The 16,320-nt window shown below is 37.8% G+C and overlaps 1 protein-coding gene across 3 annotated transcripts in view; it reads left to right on the forward strand.

The window, feature by feature from the left end:
- OLFM3 (olfactomedin 3) overlaps positions 1–16,320 on the forward strand; it is a 222,479-nt gene that overhangs the window by 177,849 nt on the left and 28,310 nt on the right. For 2 of the 3 annotated variants that reach the window (XM_019958391.2, XM_019958389.2), the window contains exons 3-4: positions 8,828–8,983; positions 13,629–13,848. In XM_019958391.2, coding sequence (XP_019813950.1) covers positions 8,828–8,983; positions 13,629–13,848 — 376 coding nt within the window. The remainder of the gene's footprint in view (positions 1–8,827; positions 8,984–13,628; positions 13,849–16,320) is intronic. The other variant, XM_070786019.1, reaches the window with a different exon arrangement.

The raw sequence follows: 16,320 nt of genomic DNA on the forward strand, positions 1-16,320 counted from the left end.
TTCTTTCAATTTTTCTCATTCAGACTTTCACTGTGTCAGTCCCTGAATATAGTTGGACAGCCGGAGTGGCCAGACTCATGGAAGGATGACAACATATTTGAACTTTAAATACCCTTGGGGATAATAAGATAAATTAGGTAGTATGTGTTTTCAGAGGATATCATGCTCAACAATTCACTCTGTGTAATATCATTTCCATGATCATCTACACAATTATGGCACAAAATAGGAAGCTTTAACAGAAAATAGAGAAACTAGAAAAATGAAAGCATTGAATCTGTTAATACAGACATTCCTATTTTATGGAATTTAAGCTGCAGTAACTCTCTTCCACTGCCACATAAATAAAATAACTTTCCTCAGTGTACATTATTTGAAAGTGTTTTGATGCCCTAAGATTTTAAGATTTTTTTTCATATTTTCATACAGAGATTAGTCTTTCTGATGCCCTTATCCTCAGAGTTATCATCATCTATTTGCTCTCTTTTCTTAAGACTCTTTTTAAACAAGATCCAGTCTTCCCTGTTCTTTCAAAATCTGTCTCCCAGACAAGAGCAAATTTAATTGTCATTCAAGTTAATGACTCCAGCTATCACCTGTTAGAAATCATGACATATGAACTATGGTTATTCTTGTGTATTGTTTTCCAATCTAGATTTTCTTTATATCTCTGAAAAAAATTGAAACATGCAGTTTAGTATTGTTTGGTTACTAACGAAATTAATTAGGCTGGTAAAAAGATTTAATCTTTTAAGTCCAATTTTGCTTTTCTATTAGTTTGTATTTCTTCTCAGATTACTTTCTACTCCAATCTTCTTTTCTACACACAAAAAATATCTTCTTTCTACAAGTTTGATGAGAAACATTTTCTTAGACATGACTGTCTTATTTGTATTACTATTTTAAGTATATTATTGCATGCTATGCTAAGTCACTTCAGTCGTGTCTGACTCTGTGTGACCCCATAGACGGCAGCCCACCAGGCTCCCCCGTCCCTGGGATTCTCCAGGCAAGAACACTGGAACGGGCTGCCATTTCCTTCTCCAATGTATGAAAGTGAAAAGTGAAAGTGAAGTCGCTCAGTGGTGACCGACTCCCAGCGACCCCATGGACTGCAGCCCACCAGGCTCCTCCGTCCATGGGATTTTCCAGGCAAGAGTCACTGGAGTGGGGTGCATTGCCTTCTCCAATATTATTGCATACACACATCTAAAAATAGACATTGGCTCAAAAATCAGTTGAAAAATTAAAATAAACTGGGAAAGTCAGGAAGTAGATAATACTCTCTACATGTCCAGAGTGAAATGTATTCCAGAGCTATAATAAAACCTAAAATTTGTGAAGGACGAATGAGGCAAGAAGAGTACAACTAAAGGTAACCGATTGAAAGCAATCACTGAAATTTATATGACCACACCATTCAATAGGCAATTTGTTTAGCTTTAAAGAAATTCTAGAAAATTACATCTTTAAAAATTCAATACCTAAATGACAAAAGACAAAATTTATTAACAGTATCTTCAGTTCAGTTCAGTCACGCAGTCGTGTCCGACTCTTTGCGACCCCATGAATCGCAGCACGCCAGGCCTCCCTCTCCATCACCAACTCCCGGAGTTCACTCAGATTCAGCCAGTCCCTTGCTGACTTCTCTGAAAACGTGAAATGGTCAGTGGCTCAGTCACTTCTTTGTGACACTTTGCGATCCCAAGGACTATAGCCTACCAGGCTCCTCTGTCCATGGGATTCTACAGGCAAGAATACTACAGTGTTGCCATTTCTTTCTCCAGGGGATCTTCCCATCCCAGGGATGAAAACTGGGTCTCCCGCATTGCAGGCAAATTCTTTACTATCTGAGCCACCAGGGAAGCCCCTATTGACTTCATAGCTTTACAAATATCCAAGGTACCAGACAGCAAATAGAAGCCTGACCATTAAGTAGCCCATTTCACTATTAACCAAAGGATTGATTTAATCATATAAGGGAATACTCATAATAAGAATAATATTAATAACAATAGTTCCCATCTATTATATTTGTATCTGCTCCATTCCAATTTCATAGCAGGCAGATGTCCTTCGAAGTTTACCTAAAAGGAAAATGGTGCTCTTTGAGGCTAAAAACCTTATCATTGCCACTCAATCAGTAGACTGTGAATCCATACCAGATCAATTTTGCATTTTCTAACACCATGCCAGCGTCATTCAAAATGCCACTTATGGTACCCACAATTATTTAATACAAGCTCTGTAAAATATTTTAAACAAGTACATTTATACTTCTAAATATTAGAAAGATTACAATTGGTTTTACAATACATCAGGCCTTAGTGTGTCCCAGCTAAAATCTTTTACCTAAAAAAAGTTTGTCTGTCAGCTATTTAGCTTCTCTGTACATACCTCCATTGTCTAGGTCAATATTGCCTAAAATGTGATTTTTGGAAGAGGAAGCTGGTGACATCCTTCCAATAAAATAATTTTAAACAACAGTACATGATACATCACTCTTGAAGATTTCCATCACAGAGTTTAATATTAAAGGATCCGTGGAGACCTACAGTAATGAAATACCTGTTTAGTTGTGTTAACCCCAATGCTATCCAAGCATACTGAACTGTAGGGCTTTATTATTAATTTTTTAAGTAGCCTCTGCATTAATCATGGCCTCTCTGGTGGCTCAGACAGTAAAAAATCTGCCTGCAAAGCGGAAGACCCAGCTTTGATTCCTGGATCAGGAAAATCCCCTGGAGAAGGGAATGGCAACCATTCCAGTATTCTTGCCTGGAGAATTCCATGTACAGAGGGGCCTGGCCAGCTACGGTCCATGGGGTCTGCAAAGAGTTGGACGCTAATCATAAATGGGGGTGAAAATCTAAGTTAATTTGTGTTTAAGTTTAGAAAGGACTCAGATATTTCCTTTATCCTAATTAACAGGATAAATAAAGAATTAAAAAAAAAAAAAAAAACTATGAATGAAGGGGGACAATAAGCTTGCCACACCGTGGAGAGAGACATGAGTAGGCAGCTGAATGGAAGAACATCAGTGATAAGCAGACTAACAGAGGAGGAAGTCTCCTTCCCACAAGTGTAATGCTGGTGGGGGTCCAGTCTCTAGTCTCAGCAAGAAACTGATTCTCAGTGGGTCTCCATGACCAGTGGGAAAGTAAATGGTCTGAGGTACAGCCATCAGGAAGAGCAAAAGGCAGCCCAGAACCATCCTTCCCAACTAGACTATTCCATCTCTAGTCACATCCCAAAGGTAGTTCTTATAATTATATATGATTATTCAATATTGAAGGTCACAATTAAGTCTCAGCAAAAATTCTCTCAGTACATTTTCCCATAACACAAATAAAGTTGAAAATTAACTTCATAGGGTAACTTAGAGGCAAAATAAAAGAGAGGGTGTTTTAACTATCCATAATATCTCACTTGTCTATCAATTTCTAACTCTGTGTGCTGTGCTTAGTTACTCAGTCAGGTCCGACTCTTTCCGGCCCCATGGTCTATAGCCCACCAGACTTCTCTGTCCACAGGGATTCTCCAGAAAGGAATACTGGAGTGGGTTGCCGTGCCCTCCTCCAGGGGATCTTCCTTAACTCTGTGGACTCTACCAAAGTACACAGAAATCCTAGGAGAATATTGGCCATGCAAATGATGACTGTCTTCATAGACAAATACCGCATTTAAATGTGTCAAGTGTTTCTTTAACACAAATGGCTTTTCCTCTTTCATGCTTAACCATAAGGGAGCTGAAAATTATTTTGAAAGCACTGCATTTATCTAAGATGCAGTCACCAGGCTTTCAATGTTGCCTCAGTAATTTTGTGCTGAATCAAAGATTTTTTTAAACAAAGCTTTCTGAATGTAGGAATGATAGTAAATTAAGAAATATTTCAGAGCCATGTAATACTATAGCCTAACCAATGACAGGAGAAAGACATATTTCTTAAAATATTAACTTGTTACCTTTTATTGCTACTGAAAGCCAAAGATAATTTTCAGTTCTGTTCAGTCGCTCAGTCATATCCTACTCCTTGTGACACCATGGACAGCAGCATGCCAGGCTTCCCTATCCATTACCAACACCCAGAGTTTACTCAAACTCATGCCCACTGAGTCAGTGATGCCATCCAGCCACCACATGGTCTATGTCTCCTTCTCCTCCTGCCTTCAATCTTTCCCAGCATCAGGGACCTTTCAAATGAGTCACCTCTTCACATCAGGTGGCCAAAGTATTGGAGTTTCAGCTTCAACATCAGTCCTTCCAATGAACACCCAGGACTGATCTCCTTTAGGATGGACTGGTTGGATCTCCTTGCAGTCCAAAGGACTCTCAAAAGTCTTCTCCAACACCACAGTTCAAAAGCATCAATTCTTCAGTGCTCAGCTTTCCTTATAGTCCAACTCTCACATCCATACGTGACTACTGGAAAAACCATAGCCTTGACTAAATGGACCTTTGTTAGCAAAGTAATGTCTCTGCTTTTTAATATGCTATCTAGGTTGGTCATAACTTTTCCTCCAAGGAGGAAGCATCTTTTAATTTCATGGCTGCAATCACCATCTGCAGTCATTTTGAAGCCCCCCCAAAATAAAGTCTGCCACTATTTCCACTGTTTCTCCATCTATTTGCCATGAAGTGATGGGACCAGATGCCATGATCTTCGTTTTCTGAATGTTGAGCTTTATACCAACTTTTTCACAGTCCTCTTTCACTTTCATCAAAAAACTCTTTAGTTCCTCTTCACTTTCTGCCATAAGGGTGGTATCATCTGCATATCTGAGATTACTGATATTTTGCCTGGCAATCTTGATTCCAGCTTGTGCTTCTTCCAGCCCAGCGTTTCTCATGATGTACTCTGCATAGAAGTTAAATAGGCAGGGTGACAATATACAGCCTTGATGTACTCCTTTTCCTATTTGGAACCAGTCTGTTCTTCCATGTCCAGTTCTAACTGTTGCTTCCTGACCTGCATACAGGTTTCTCAAAAGGAAGGTCAGGTGGTCTGGTATTCCCATCTCTTGAAGAATTTTCCACAGTTTGTGGTGATCCACACAAAGGCTTTGGCATAATCAATAAAGCAGACATAGATGTTTTTATGGAACTCTCTTGCTTTTTCGATGATCCAGTGGATGTTGGCAATTTGATCTATGGTTCCTCTGCCTTTTTAAAACCAGCTTGAACATCTGGAAGTTCATGGTTCACTTATTGCTGAAGCCTGACTTGGAGAATTTTGAGCATTATTTTATTAGTGTGGGAGATGAGTGCAACTGTGCGGTAGTTTGAGCATTCTTTGGCATTGCCTTTGGAATTGGAATGAAATCTGACCTTTTCCAGTTCTGTGGCCACTGCTAAGTTTTCCAAATTTGCTGGCATATTGAGGGCAGCACTTTCACAGCATCAAATTTTAGGATTTGAAAGAGCTCAAATGGAATTCCATCACCTCCACTAGCTTTGTTCGTAGTGATTCTTCCTAAGGCTCACTTGACTTTATATTCCAGGATGTCTGGTTATAGGTGAGTGATCACATCATCATGATTATCTGGGTCGTGAAGATCTGTTTTGTACAGTTCTTCTGTGTATTCTTGCCATTTCTTCTTAATATCTTCTGCTTCTCTTAGTTTCACAGCATTTCTGTCCTTCATTGAGCCCATCTTAGCATGAAATGTTCCCTTGGTATCTCTAGTTTTCTTGAAGAGATCTCTAGTCTTTCCCATTCAATTGTTTTCCTCTATTTCTTTGCACTGATCACTGAGGAAGGCTTTCTTATCTCTTCTTGCTATTCTTTGGAACTCTGCATTTAGATGTTTATATATTTCCTTTTCTCCTTTGCGTTTTACTTCTCTTTCACAGCTATTTGTAAGGCCTCCTCAGACAGCCATTTTGCTTTTTTGCATTTCTTTTCCATGGGGATGGTCTTGCTCCCTGTCTCTTGTACGATGTCATGAACCTCTGTCCATAGTTCACCAGGCACTCTGTCTATCAGATCTAGTCCCTTAAATCTATATCTCACTTCTACTGTACAATCATTAGGGTTTTGATTTAGGGCATACCTAAATTTTCTAGTGGTTTTCCCGACTTTCTCCAATTTAAGTCTGAATTTGGCAATAAGGAGTTCATGATCTGAGCCACAGTCAGCTCCCGGTCTTGTTTTTGCTGACTGTATAGAGTTTCTCCATCTTCAGCTGCAAAGAATATAATCAATCTGATTTTGGTGTTGACCATCTGGTGATGTCCATGTGTACAGTGTTCTCTTGTGTTGTTGGAAGAGGGTGTTTGCTATGACCAGTGTGTTCTCTTGGCAAAACTCTATTAGTCTTTGCCCTGCTTCATTGTGTATTCCAAGGCCAAATTTGCCTGTTACTCCAGGTGTTTCTTGACTTCCTACTTTTGCATTCCAGTCCCCTATAATGAAAAGGACATCTTTTTTGGGTGTTGGTTCTAGAAGGTCTTATAGGTCTTCATAAAACTATTCAATTTCAGCTTCTTCAGCATTACTGGTTGGGGCATAGACTTGGATTACCATGATATTGAATGGTTTGCCTTGGAAATGAACAGAGATCATTCTGTCATTTTTGAGATTGCATCCAAGTACTGCATTTCAGACTCTTTTGTTGACTATGATGGCTACTCCATTTCTTCTAAGAGATTCTTACTCATAGTAGTAGACATAATGGTCGTCTGAGTTAAATTCACACATTCCAGTCCATTTTAGTTCTCTGATTCCTAAAACGTCAACGTTCACTCTTATCATCTCCTGTTTGACCACTTCGAATTTGTTCTGATTCATGGACCTAAATTCCATGTTCCTATGCAATATTGCTCTTTACAGCATCAGACCTTGCTTCCATCACCAGTCACATCCACAACTGGGTGTTGTTTTTGCTTTGGCTCCCTCTCTTCATTCTCTGGAGTTATTTCTCCTCTGATCTCCAGTAGCATATTGTGCACCTAACGACCTAGGGAGTTCATCTTTCAGTGTCTTATCTTTTTTGCCTTTTCATAATGTTCATGGGGTTCTCAAGGCAAAAATACTGAAGTGGTTTGCCATTCCTTTGTCTAGTGCACTACATTTTGTCAGAACTCTCCACCATGACCCATCTGTCTTGGGTGGCCCTACATGGCATGGCTCACAGTTTCATGGAGTTAGACAAGTCTGTGGTAATTTTACCCAATAGATAAAAATAAGATAATTTTACCCAGTAGATATTTATTGAGCAATTATTCCATCCCGGGTTCTGTGTAAGGTCTTGGGAGTAAAAGGTATGAATAAGACACAGCATCTAACCTCAGGGAATTTACAGAAGGACAGCCACTTTTGTGCTTCCCATTCACACACAATTCACAATTAGGTTAATATAAGTGAGATTGTAGTATGTCTTGAAAGACAAGATTTGTAAAGGACAGGACTATCCATTAAGACAGCTGAAAGAGAAACAGAAAAATATGACCTCTGGGGAAAAAATAGTGGAGGAACTGAGGCAAGCCAAAGCAGAAGAATTCACTATCTTTTCTGAATAGTCTAGATCTGAGGGATATATTGACAATGGGCTCTTTAAAAGTAGCTGGTCCACTAAGCTCTGTGACTTTACCTGATGATAGAAATTTTTCTTTGAACAAATCATCCCTTTCTTATTTGTAATTCACAAGTTTTACAATGAAAATAAGTTTTTATGTGTTATATAAATAATACATGTTTATTTTAAAACATATGGAATAACAGATTAAAATATATTAAATGAAGCAAGTGAAAGTCACTCAGCTGAGTTGGACTCTGTGACCACATGAACTATACAGTCCATGGAATTCTCCTGGCCAGAATACTGGAGTGGGTAGCTGTTCCGTTCTCCAGGGGATCTTCCCAACCCAGGGATCGAACCCAGGGTGTCCCGAATTGCAGGCAGATTCTTAACCAGATGAGCTACCAGGGAAGCCCAAATGAAGCAAAACCCACCTGGAATCTCACCATTTTTGACCATGCTTTCATATATTCATTTATGTAAGTAAAAATATAATTCTATGCAGATGGATTTCTATATAATAATTACCAGGGACATCTTTCTGCAATATTTATTTTGTTACTTCTCTTCTCACCCATATCTCACCACCCACCAGGAAAATAATATCAACCACTTAATATGTACTCTTATAATCCTTCCATATCTTGATGCACATCATTTAAAATTTTTCATTTTGTATTGGGGAATAGCAAATTTATAATGTTGTGACAGTTAAAGGTGAACAGCAAAGGGATTTCCAGGTCTCTTCAACAGTACCCTCTCCAAGTTAGGAGGTGTCCCAGCCCTACTACCATTCATCTTGCTCAATTCAGCCTCACCCCTGGGAGTACAGCACATGCAGCCTGAAGTGACTGTACTGGAATAAATGCATTCTAGATCTGTTGGACACTTCACTACCCCCAAAATTGCTCTGCATCCCAGACTTTGAGGATGTCAGATTTAGTACTGATAGAAACAACTTATCTTAACATTTAACAGATTGAGCCATCATAAGCTTACTAAGCCCTGGAATGAATATTCTTTTTTTTTTTTAATTTATTATTATGATATATCAAATTCTTATTTATATTTAGTCATTTCTAATGCTAGAATGTTCATTTTATTATTTCCTGCCTAGCAGTAATTTTCTTTTGCTACATTATTGGAATGTTTCGTATGAAGAATTGCCTTCTGAAAGTATGTCCTGTGGAAATGTAATTATGGATTTGGCACTGCCAGTTTTATTAGTGGAAAAAACTGATTTTTTTTTTTGCATATACCTCAGTAGTATAGACAATAATGTACAGCCAGTGTTCTTGTTTAACAGGTTCAGAATATGTCCCAATCTATTGAAGTCTTAAACTTGAGAACTCAAAGAGATTTCCAATACGTCCTAAAAATGGAAACACAAATGAAAGGGCTGAAAGCCAAGTTTCGGCAGATTGAAGATGACCGGAAGACACTAATGACCAAGCATTTTCAAGTAGGTGTGACTTCAGCTGTCTTATTAATACAAATAAGACACTGAGTACAACGGACAGCCACCATGACACTCAGCTAGAAATAACTGTTCATCGGCCCATATGCATAAGGTTCAGGACTCAATGGGGACATCAATCATCTCTCCACTGAAACTGACCATTAGCTGGTTGGAATGCATAGAAAACTTGCTCTAAAAACAGCCTCACCCTCCTTGAGCTAGATGGATATTGTGGATAGATTTAAAGGCATTTCAATGTGTATGCCAATGGGAAATATAGGAAAATCAATAACTAAATTTGTCAAAGACTTTATGATGATTTTATGCCTTGCTAATATGAGGAGAAATATAGAGACTATAAATTATTAAAAGAAGCAATAATACCACCATTATTAACCGCACATAGAAGAGGGTTGGTTTCACTATTTACAAATAAAGTGTTTTTTTTTTCATGTTTTAAGCCATTATTGAGTATCTAGAAACACTGAAAATGGAGAAATGGTGCTTTTGAGCACACTATGTGACACTGTCGTAGACTGAAATAAAATCTGACCATGATAATGCCATTTGATCTTCTATGAAAAAGACACAGTCTGCCTGACAAAGGCACAGGACATAGTTTATAAAACAGACTAAGATTTTACAAACATAATAGCCTCTGCTTTCCCTGCCAACTAGGAAGTAAGATTCATTGCTAAGGCTGAGGGAATGGTCCTGAATTCAAGTTCTTGGTCAAACATCAGAAGTTATTTTCACACATAACTGTGATTGGCAGGGAGATAGGGTCACAAAATAGGATCTCTGGATGACACAGTTTAATATGGCAGAAATTATCATTGTTTTGTCATTTCCTTCATTGCTGCTCAGGAGCCTGAATAGAGAGCCAGTTTTAAAGTTTTATCAGAAAGATACAAAAGAAGGACAAGAGGGTAAGGAAGTTCAGGGTACTGATGAGAGAGGGGACTAACGTGATGAATCTTGAGGTTAAAGAGAGAAGCAAGCAAAGCCAGAAGGTTAAGAAACTATAACAAATCAGAGCAAGGCCTAGAAAATAAAAATAAATTGAAAGATTACTGTGAATGAGACAATAAGCAAACTTAGAAGGATAGAGAATTTATGGAGAAATGGTAAACACAGAAGGATATAAGGTTGACAAGCAAACAAATTAATTTTAACCAATATTTATTGAGCACATAGTGTGCACAAAACAGTGTTGGGCCCTCTGCTGGGTATATAACACATAAACTCTCTTCTGTGAAAGAGACATAACAAACTGGTCACACTGACAGTAAAAAGAGGCATAAACATTACTTGACAGCACAAAGGGAGAAGTGATTAATTTTGTTTAGACAACTTCACGGGAAGGGTTATCAAAAATCTTTTCAGGGAAAGATTTACCAATAATCAAGAAAATGGTTTTGGACTAGTGCTCACTTTCTTCCCCAGAAAATATTAAATCACACAGGAGAGCAAGAAAACCAAAAGATTTTCTATGTCAATTTTCAATATTCAAGATTAGGGTATACAGCAATACAGTGAGCCTGATGCTGCAGCCATCAACCAAGTAAGAAATGACAAGCCGGCACTTACAGCGCCTAGGGAGCATTCCCAGAAAGGAAGAGGGACAGAAGGAGAGGAGCTCGGAGTTTCTGGCTCAAAGTGAAAATCATTCAAAGTTAGATGGACAACATAGAACTCATGCCAAAGAACTGCTTGCAGGACCAGGGCTGGCAGAGTTGGTGACACATGATGATGTATGTGCATCTATGGGAACTTTAGGGAGAAGATAGGAGACAAAGAAACAAAAAGATACAAGGCTGGGAGAAAAAATAAAAGAGAGAGAAAACTGCCTATTCTGTAAGTGTGTCTAGCAGCAGACAAGTTGCCGATAAGAAAACTTAATTTTCAGGCGGCATCATAGGACATAATGATTTTGATTTTCCTAGTTCATGTAATCCATGTATATACTGAACTTGTATGTCAAAATTCATGCAGCAATAATGATAATAGCATCATTTTTTCTGAAGAATTACATGTATTCAACATATAGTTTCAATAACTTTAAATATATTATATATTAACTACTTTAATCCTCACAAAAATCCTGTAAGGTAGACACTATGCTTATTCCCATGATTCAGATGAAGAAACTCATGTACAAAGAAATCATGCAACTCATCTAGGATCGTATATCTAATATGTATCAGAACTACAAAGTCCAACTCCTAAGTTAAACCTCTTTAAACCAGTGCTACATTGCCTCTCCAACTAAACCATAGTTCTCTGAATTAAATATAATAATAATAATTAAATGCTCAATATATACTTGCTGAATGTGTTTATTCACCAAGTCCTACCACGAGTCAGATTTTGCTCTAGCTGCTGAGCTGCCATATTTGAGAAGAAGAAATGGCACATTCCAAAAGTAAGTTTACCATTTAATACGTTTACCTTGGAAGAAAATCCTCCTCTAGCACACCATCTTCAACTTGCCAAAAAATCTAAGTATGTTGTATCTTCCATATCCTTTATGATTAAAAAAAAAAAGTCTCAGATATCATACTTGAGACTGTTTTCTTCTATGAAGAGATCTTGGTTGGGTAAGACAGTCTAGCTATACTCTTTGCTATAAGAGCAATGTAGTAGAATGTGGAATTCAAGAAAGGATTATTAAGCACACAGATCTGTGTTACTGTACTTTCATATTTTAAGTATTTGATACATACATTAGTTAGACTTTCCATTGCTCTCTGACAATTGCCCTGAGTTAGAACTGACTGCCAATAATTGAATTATAAATTTTTGAAAAGATTCCAAAATTTATATACGTATAAACTGGTAACTCAGATGGTAAAGAATCTGCCTGTAGTGCAGGAGATATAGGTTCGATCCCTGGGTCAGAAAGATCCCCTGGAGAAGGGAATAGCAACCCACCCCAGTATTCTTGCCTGGAGAATTCCACGGACAAGAAGAGTGATGAGCTACAGTCTATGGGGCCATAAAGAGTCAGACATAGGCGAGTGACTAACACTTTTACCCATATCTATATATAGATTTTAGCTTAGGGGAAATAAAATGCCACCGAAAATGTCATCTGAATTGCTCTCTTTTCAATATACCCATAAGTAGAATGTAAAACTCATCACTGTAACAGTTGTTATAATGTGCAGCAAATGGTACTATCAGAACTCTTCTCATTAAAATTCTAATGAAGCAATTGTGTCTTCCTTTAGGGATAGCACAAAATGCTCAAACTAAGAAGTTTATTTCAAAATGAGACCCTAAAATGAGCAAAGCTCTGCAACTCTGCCTTTTGACTGTGATATTTATTAATGTTTCTCATCATTAAGACCCTCTGCTCCCTCCCACTCAACATGGACATACAGATAAATGCTGAGAATTCCAGTCTTACAGAACACATGGAAATTTCCCCACAAGATACAGAAGCCCATAAATCAGGGTGGCAATGGGAGCTCTTGTTATTTTAACACATTGACAGTAACGACATCTTCTAAACGTAATTGTAAAATGCAATTTTCAGCTCCTTAAATTAGTTAGCATACAGCATGGTTTCTGACAACACCTATGGATTATTCTCAAGTGATCATAGCAGTAACAGCTCTTCCACAAATGAGAAAATTTGTAATAAATTTACAACTGAATCAAACTCATGGAATATTTTTACTGGGTACCACCATCAACTTAAAGGAAAGGAAAAAAAAAGGTGACACGGCCAGAAACTCATTCCTAAAATAAGAATGAGGGAAAAACTGCATTGGCAAAGTATATTTCTTGTTCTCTAGACAAAAATCAGTGTTTCCGTTTCAAAAAACTCTATGCTCATTTATTACATGAATCATAACCACCTTAGTCCTTGAAAGAGTTAATTTACTACACTGGTAAGCAACTCTGCCCTACATAACGAGCTCTAAATTACCTATGCTAAGGCAAATGAAGTCAGAATATAAGTAATAATTCAAAACAGTAAACAGCAACATACATTTCTTTGAGCTTTGCAAAGCTTTGCATGATTTTTTTATACTTGATGAACTTACATTCCTAATGATGCTGTGCTAAGAAGGATATTAAAAAGAGGGAGGAGTAGAAGGGAGGAATGGAACAAGCCTAAAATTGGAAAAACTCTGTTAGTGTAAAGCTCTTCCAGGGTTCAAAATTTTCTATAAATACCCTTATATTATTGATAATTAGTTAATGGGTAAGTAGACTTGGCTAAACAGGGTATTTGACCTATTTATAATAATTCATATTTAGAAGATGGACCATACTGATATTTCCTGAGTAAATAATGCATTGTTCACTTTATAAAAAGTCACCAGAAAGCAATATTTTACATAAACCCCTAACTGCTACCATAGGAAGTTCTGTCATTATGATAAGGATCAGTTCGTTGCATAGAAAATCATCTAACCATTTAAAGAGATGTTCTTGTACTGAATCGTGAGATAAGTGGATTTACTACTAATGATCATGTGGCCACTTACATGCTCCTGAAATACCCAATTTCAATAAAAAAATCAGTAAGGCATTATGAATCTTTTTTAATAATCTTCCTGTAGCATCATGAAGAAGAATGTAGCTGCTTGATCTGGTTAAGTGACTCTCAGAAACAACTGGCTGCTTTTCACAGGAGCTGAAAGAGAAGATGGACGAGCTCCTGCCTTTGATTCCTGTGCTAGAACAGTACAAAACAGATGCCAAGTTAATCACCCAATTCAAGGAGGAAATCCGGAATCTGTCTGCTGTCCTCACGGGAATTCAGGAGGAGATCGGTGCCTATGACTATGAGGAGCTACATCAGAGGGTGCTCAGCTTGGAAACCAGACTTCGTGACTGCATGAAGAAGCTAAGTGAGTAGAGCAATTCCATTTGTCCAGCTTGTGTTTTTAAGTAGTGTCAATGAAAACTGCTCTCTTGCATTTTGCAAATAGTCATGAACTCCTAATTATAGGGAAACTAGTGCCTGCTTTCTAAGTGTAAAGCAAGTGTTCCTTAAAGGCTTAAGCATTCCTGGTCATTCTGATTAATGGCTGCCTGACTTTCAGAGCACCCTGTGACTGTTTGATCACTTGAAATAAAGAGGTCTGACAGACACAGCAATTCTATCAGCTACACTATGAAAATAATAAGTTTTGTTTCAGACAGAGAGGATAGGTGATGATCAATCACTGCTTGGGAAGAGGGAAGCCATTTCAGGTAGTGGAGCAAGTTAGAGACTGGGGAAAAGGATATTGCCCTGGGAACAAATGTGAAACAGCCATGTTAAAGGAAACGACAACCATTCCTCTACCATGCAGAGCTGCCATCACATGATCTGATCCACTCAAGAAATAAAAAGGAGGCACCTACTCAAATGCATATTTGCTCTACAAGGGGCCAAGCATTTGACTTGAGTCATGGACTCGAATTCTTAACTACTAAAATATGTGGTTCAACCTGGTCTGAGTTTACAAACTTTTCTGTTGCATGCATAAGCTACTCAATTGAAGTCATCAGGAGGCTAGTTTGTAACATATGAAATAAATAAGGGTCTACGAATTGAATAAGGAGGGGTTGTAAGTCCATTTAGAAATAATGTTTTAGTTGTTGATGTGATATGATAGGATTTGGAAGGGGGGTGCTCAATAACCATAGAAAGTGTTCTCTCAAGGAAAAGAAAAACTTTTCTAGAATATGAAATAAACTGGGAAGAGGACTGAAGAATTTGAAAACAAGAATTTCTAGTAAAAAAACATTCAGAGAATAAATATAAATACTTAAAATTTGGATGACTTACAAGAACATTTTAAAGACTACTTCTTTTACAGATGCAATCCAAATGATAAAAACAGCTGAATTGCAAAATGTTGCATTCAGTAATCACAATCTCAAAATAAAGTGGGGAATAACCACATGGGAGGCCCTACAGCAGTCATCTCAGGATTTCCAAGAGAATCCAAAAAAATTAATCAGAAGGCAGTAACATAAACCCCCAAGGGTAAACACATGTGCAATAACCCTCAGTTCCTATTTCTCATCATGCAAAGTCCATACTTTTTCACCTAAAGTCATGACTTGAGTAGATTCCACTACTTGCTCTTCTCCACCCACTGTCCACATTATTGCCAAAGAGACTTTTTAAAATATAAATCTGAAATGATTTTCCTCTATTTAAAATCTCCTATGCTTCCCTTATGCCCTAGGATACAGTTGCTCCTAGGGCATGAGGCTTAGGATGCCCTTCATGTGTGGTCCTCCCTACATCCTCATTGCTCCTGCTGCTGCTAAGTCACTTCAGTAATGTCCAACTCTTTGTGACCCCATGGACTGCAGCCCACCAGACTCCTCTGTCTATGTGATTCTCCAGGCAAGAATACTGGAGTGGGCTGCCATTTCCTTCTCCAGGGGATCTTCCCGACCCAGGGATCAAACCCATGATTCTTACATCTCCTGCACTGGCAGGTGAGTTCTTTACCACTAGTACCAGCTGGGAAGCCCACATCCTCACTTCAGGTCCTGTCTTTTCTCCCCTTACACACTACGTCCCAGTTTCACACGTGGTCTACACTCTAACCATAGGACCGTATTGAGGCTTGGTTTGTCCCTTTTCCTGAAACACTCTCTCCTCTGTTTATCTTTTCTTTATCAATAAATACACTTTCACTTGCCACAGGTGACAAAGTCTTATTCATTTTGCAGGTCTCAATTTAAATGTTATGCCTCACCAGAATCTTCACAGCCCTCCCCCCGTACCCTCTGCATTCCTGCTAGGTGCTCTCAAATCTTGATATCTCATCAATGATTGGACTTTCCATGTTTCATTATCATTTTGTGTGTAACTGGATGACTCTTTTGTTAGAGTTTTGTTCCACAAGAATAAGTACAGTGTCTATGATATTCACTCTAAGTACTGTATCTCTCAGTGCCTAAAAATCTTATTAAATTAGTAAAGTTTGCTGAATAAATTAATTCTATAAGCAGTCCTATAACAATTTCTAAACTTTCAACAGAGTAAATATTAGGTATTTCAAAAACTAACAGAATAATCTCTTTTACTTACAAAAAAAAATTATCTCCTTCAGCCACATATTTGTGTCAAGATGGCATAGGACTAAGCAAGGGAAAAGTCATTTAATACAACACTTAAAAACTCCTTTATATGGTTTGCTTTTATAATTCAAACTGTGGAGTTTACTGCAAATGGAAAATAGGTAAACATTACTGACATAAATTCTGCTGTTATATTTTATTCTTTTTTTAATCAAGAAATAATTTAGTTCTATGTACAGACTGATTTTATAGCTTGCTAAATGATGTCTGCACCAAACAAGAAAAAAATCCCA

This window comes from Bos indicus, chromosome 3 (genome assembly GCF_029378745.1).
Source record: "Bos indicus isolate NIAB-ARS_2022 breed Sahiwal x Tharparkar chromosome 3, NIAB-ARS_B.indTharparkar_mat_pri_1.0, whole genome shotgun sequence".
Classification (NCBI taxonomy): Eukaryota; Metazoa; Chordata; class Mammalia; order Artiodactyla; family Bovidae; genus Bos; species Bos indicus.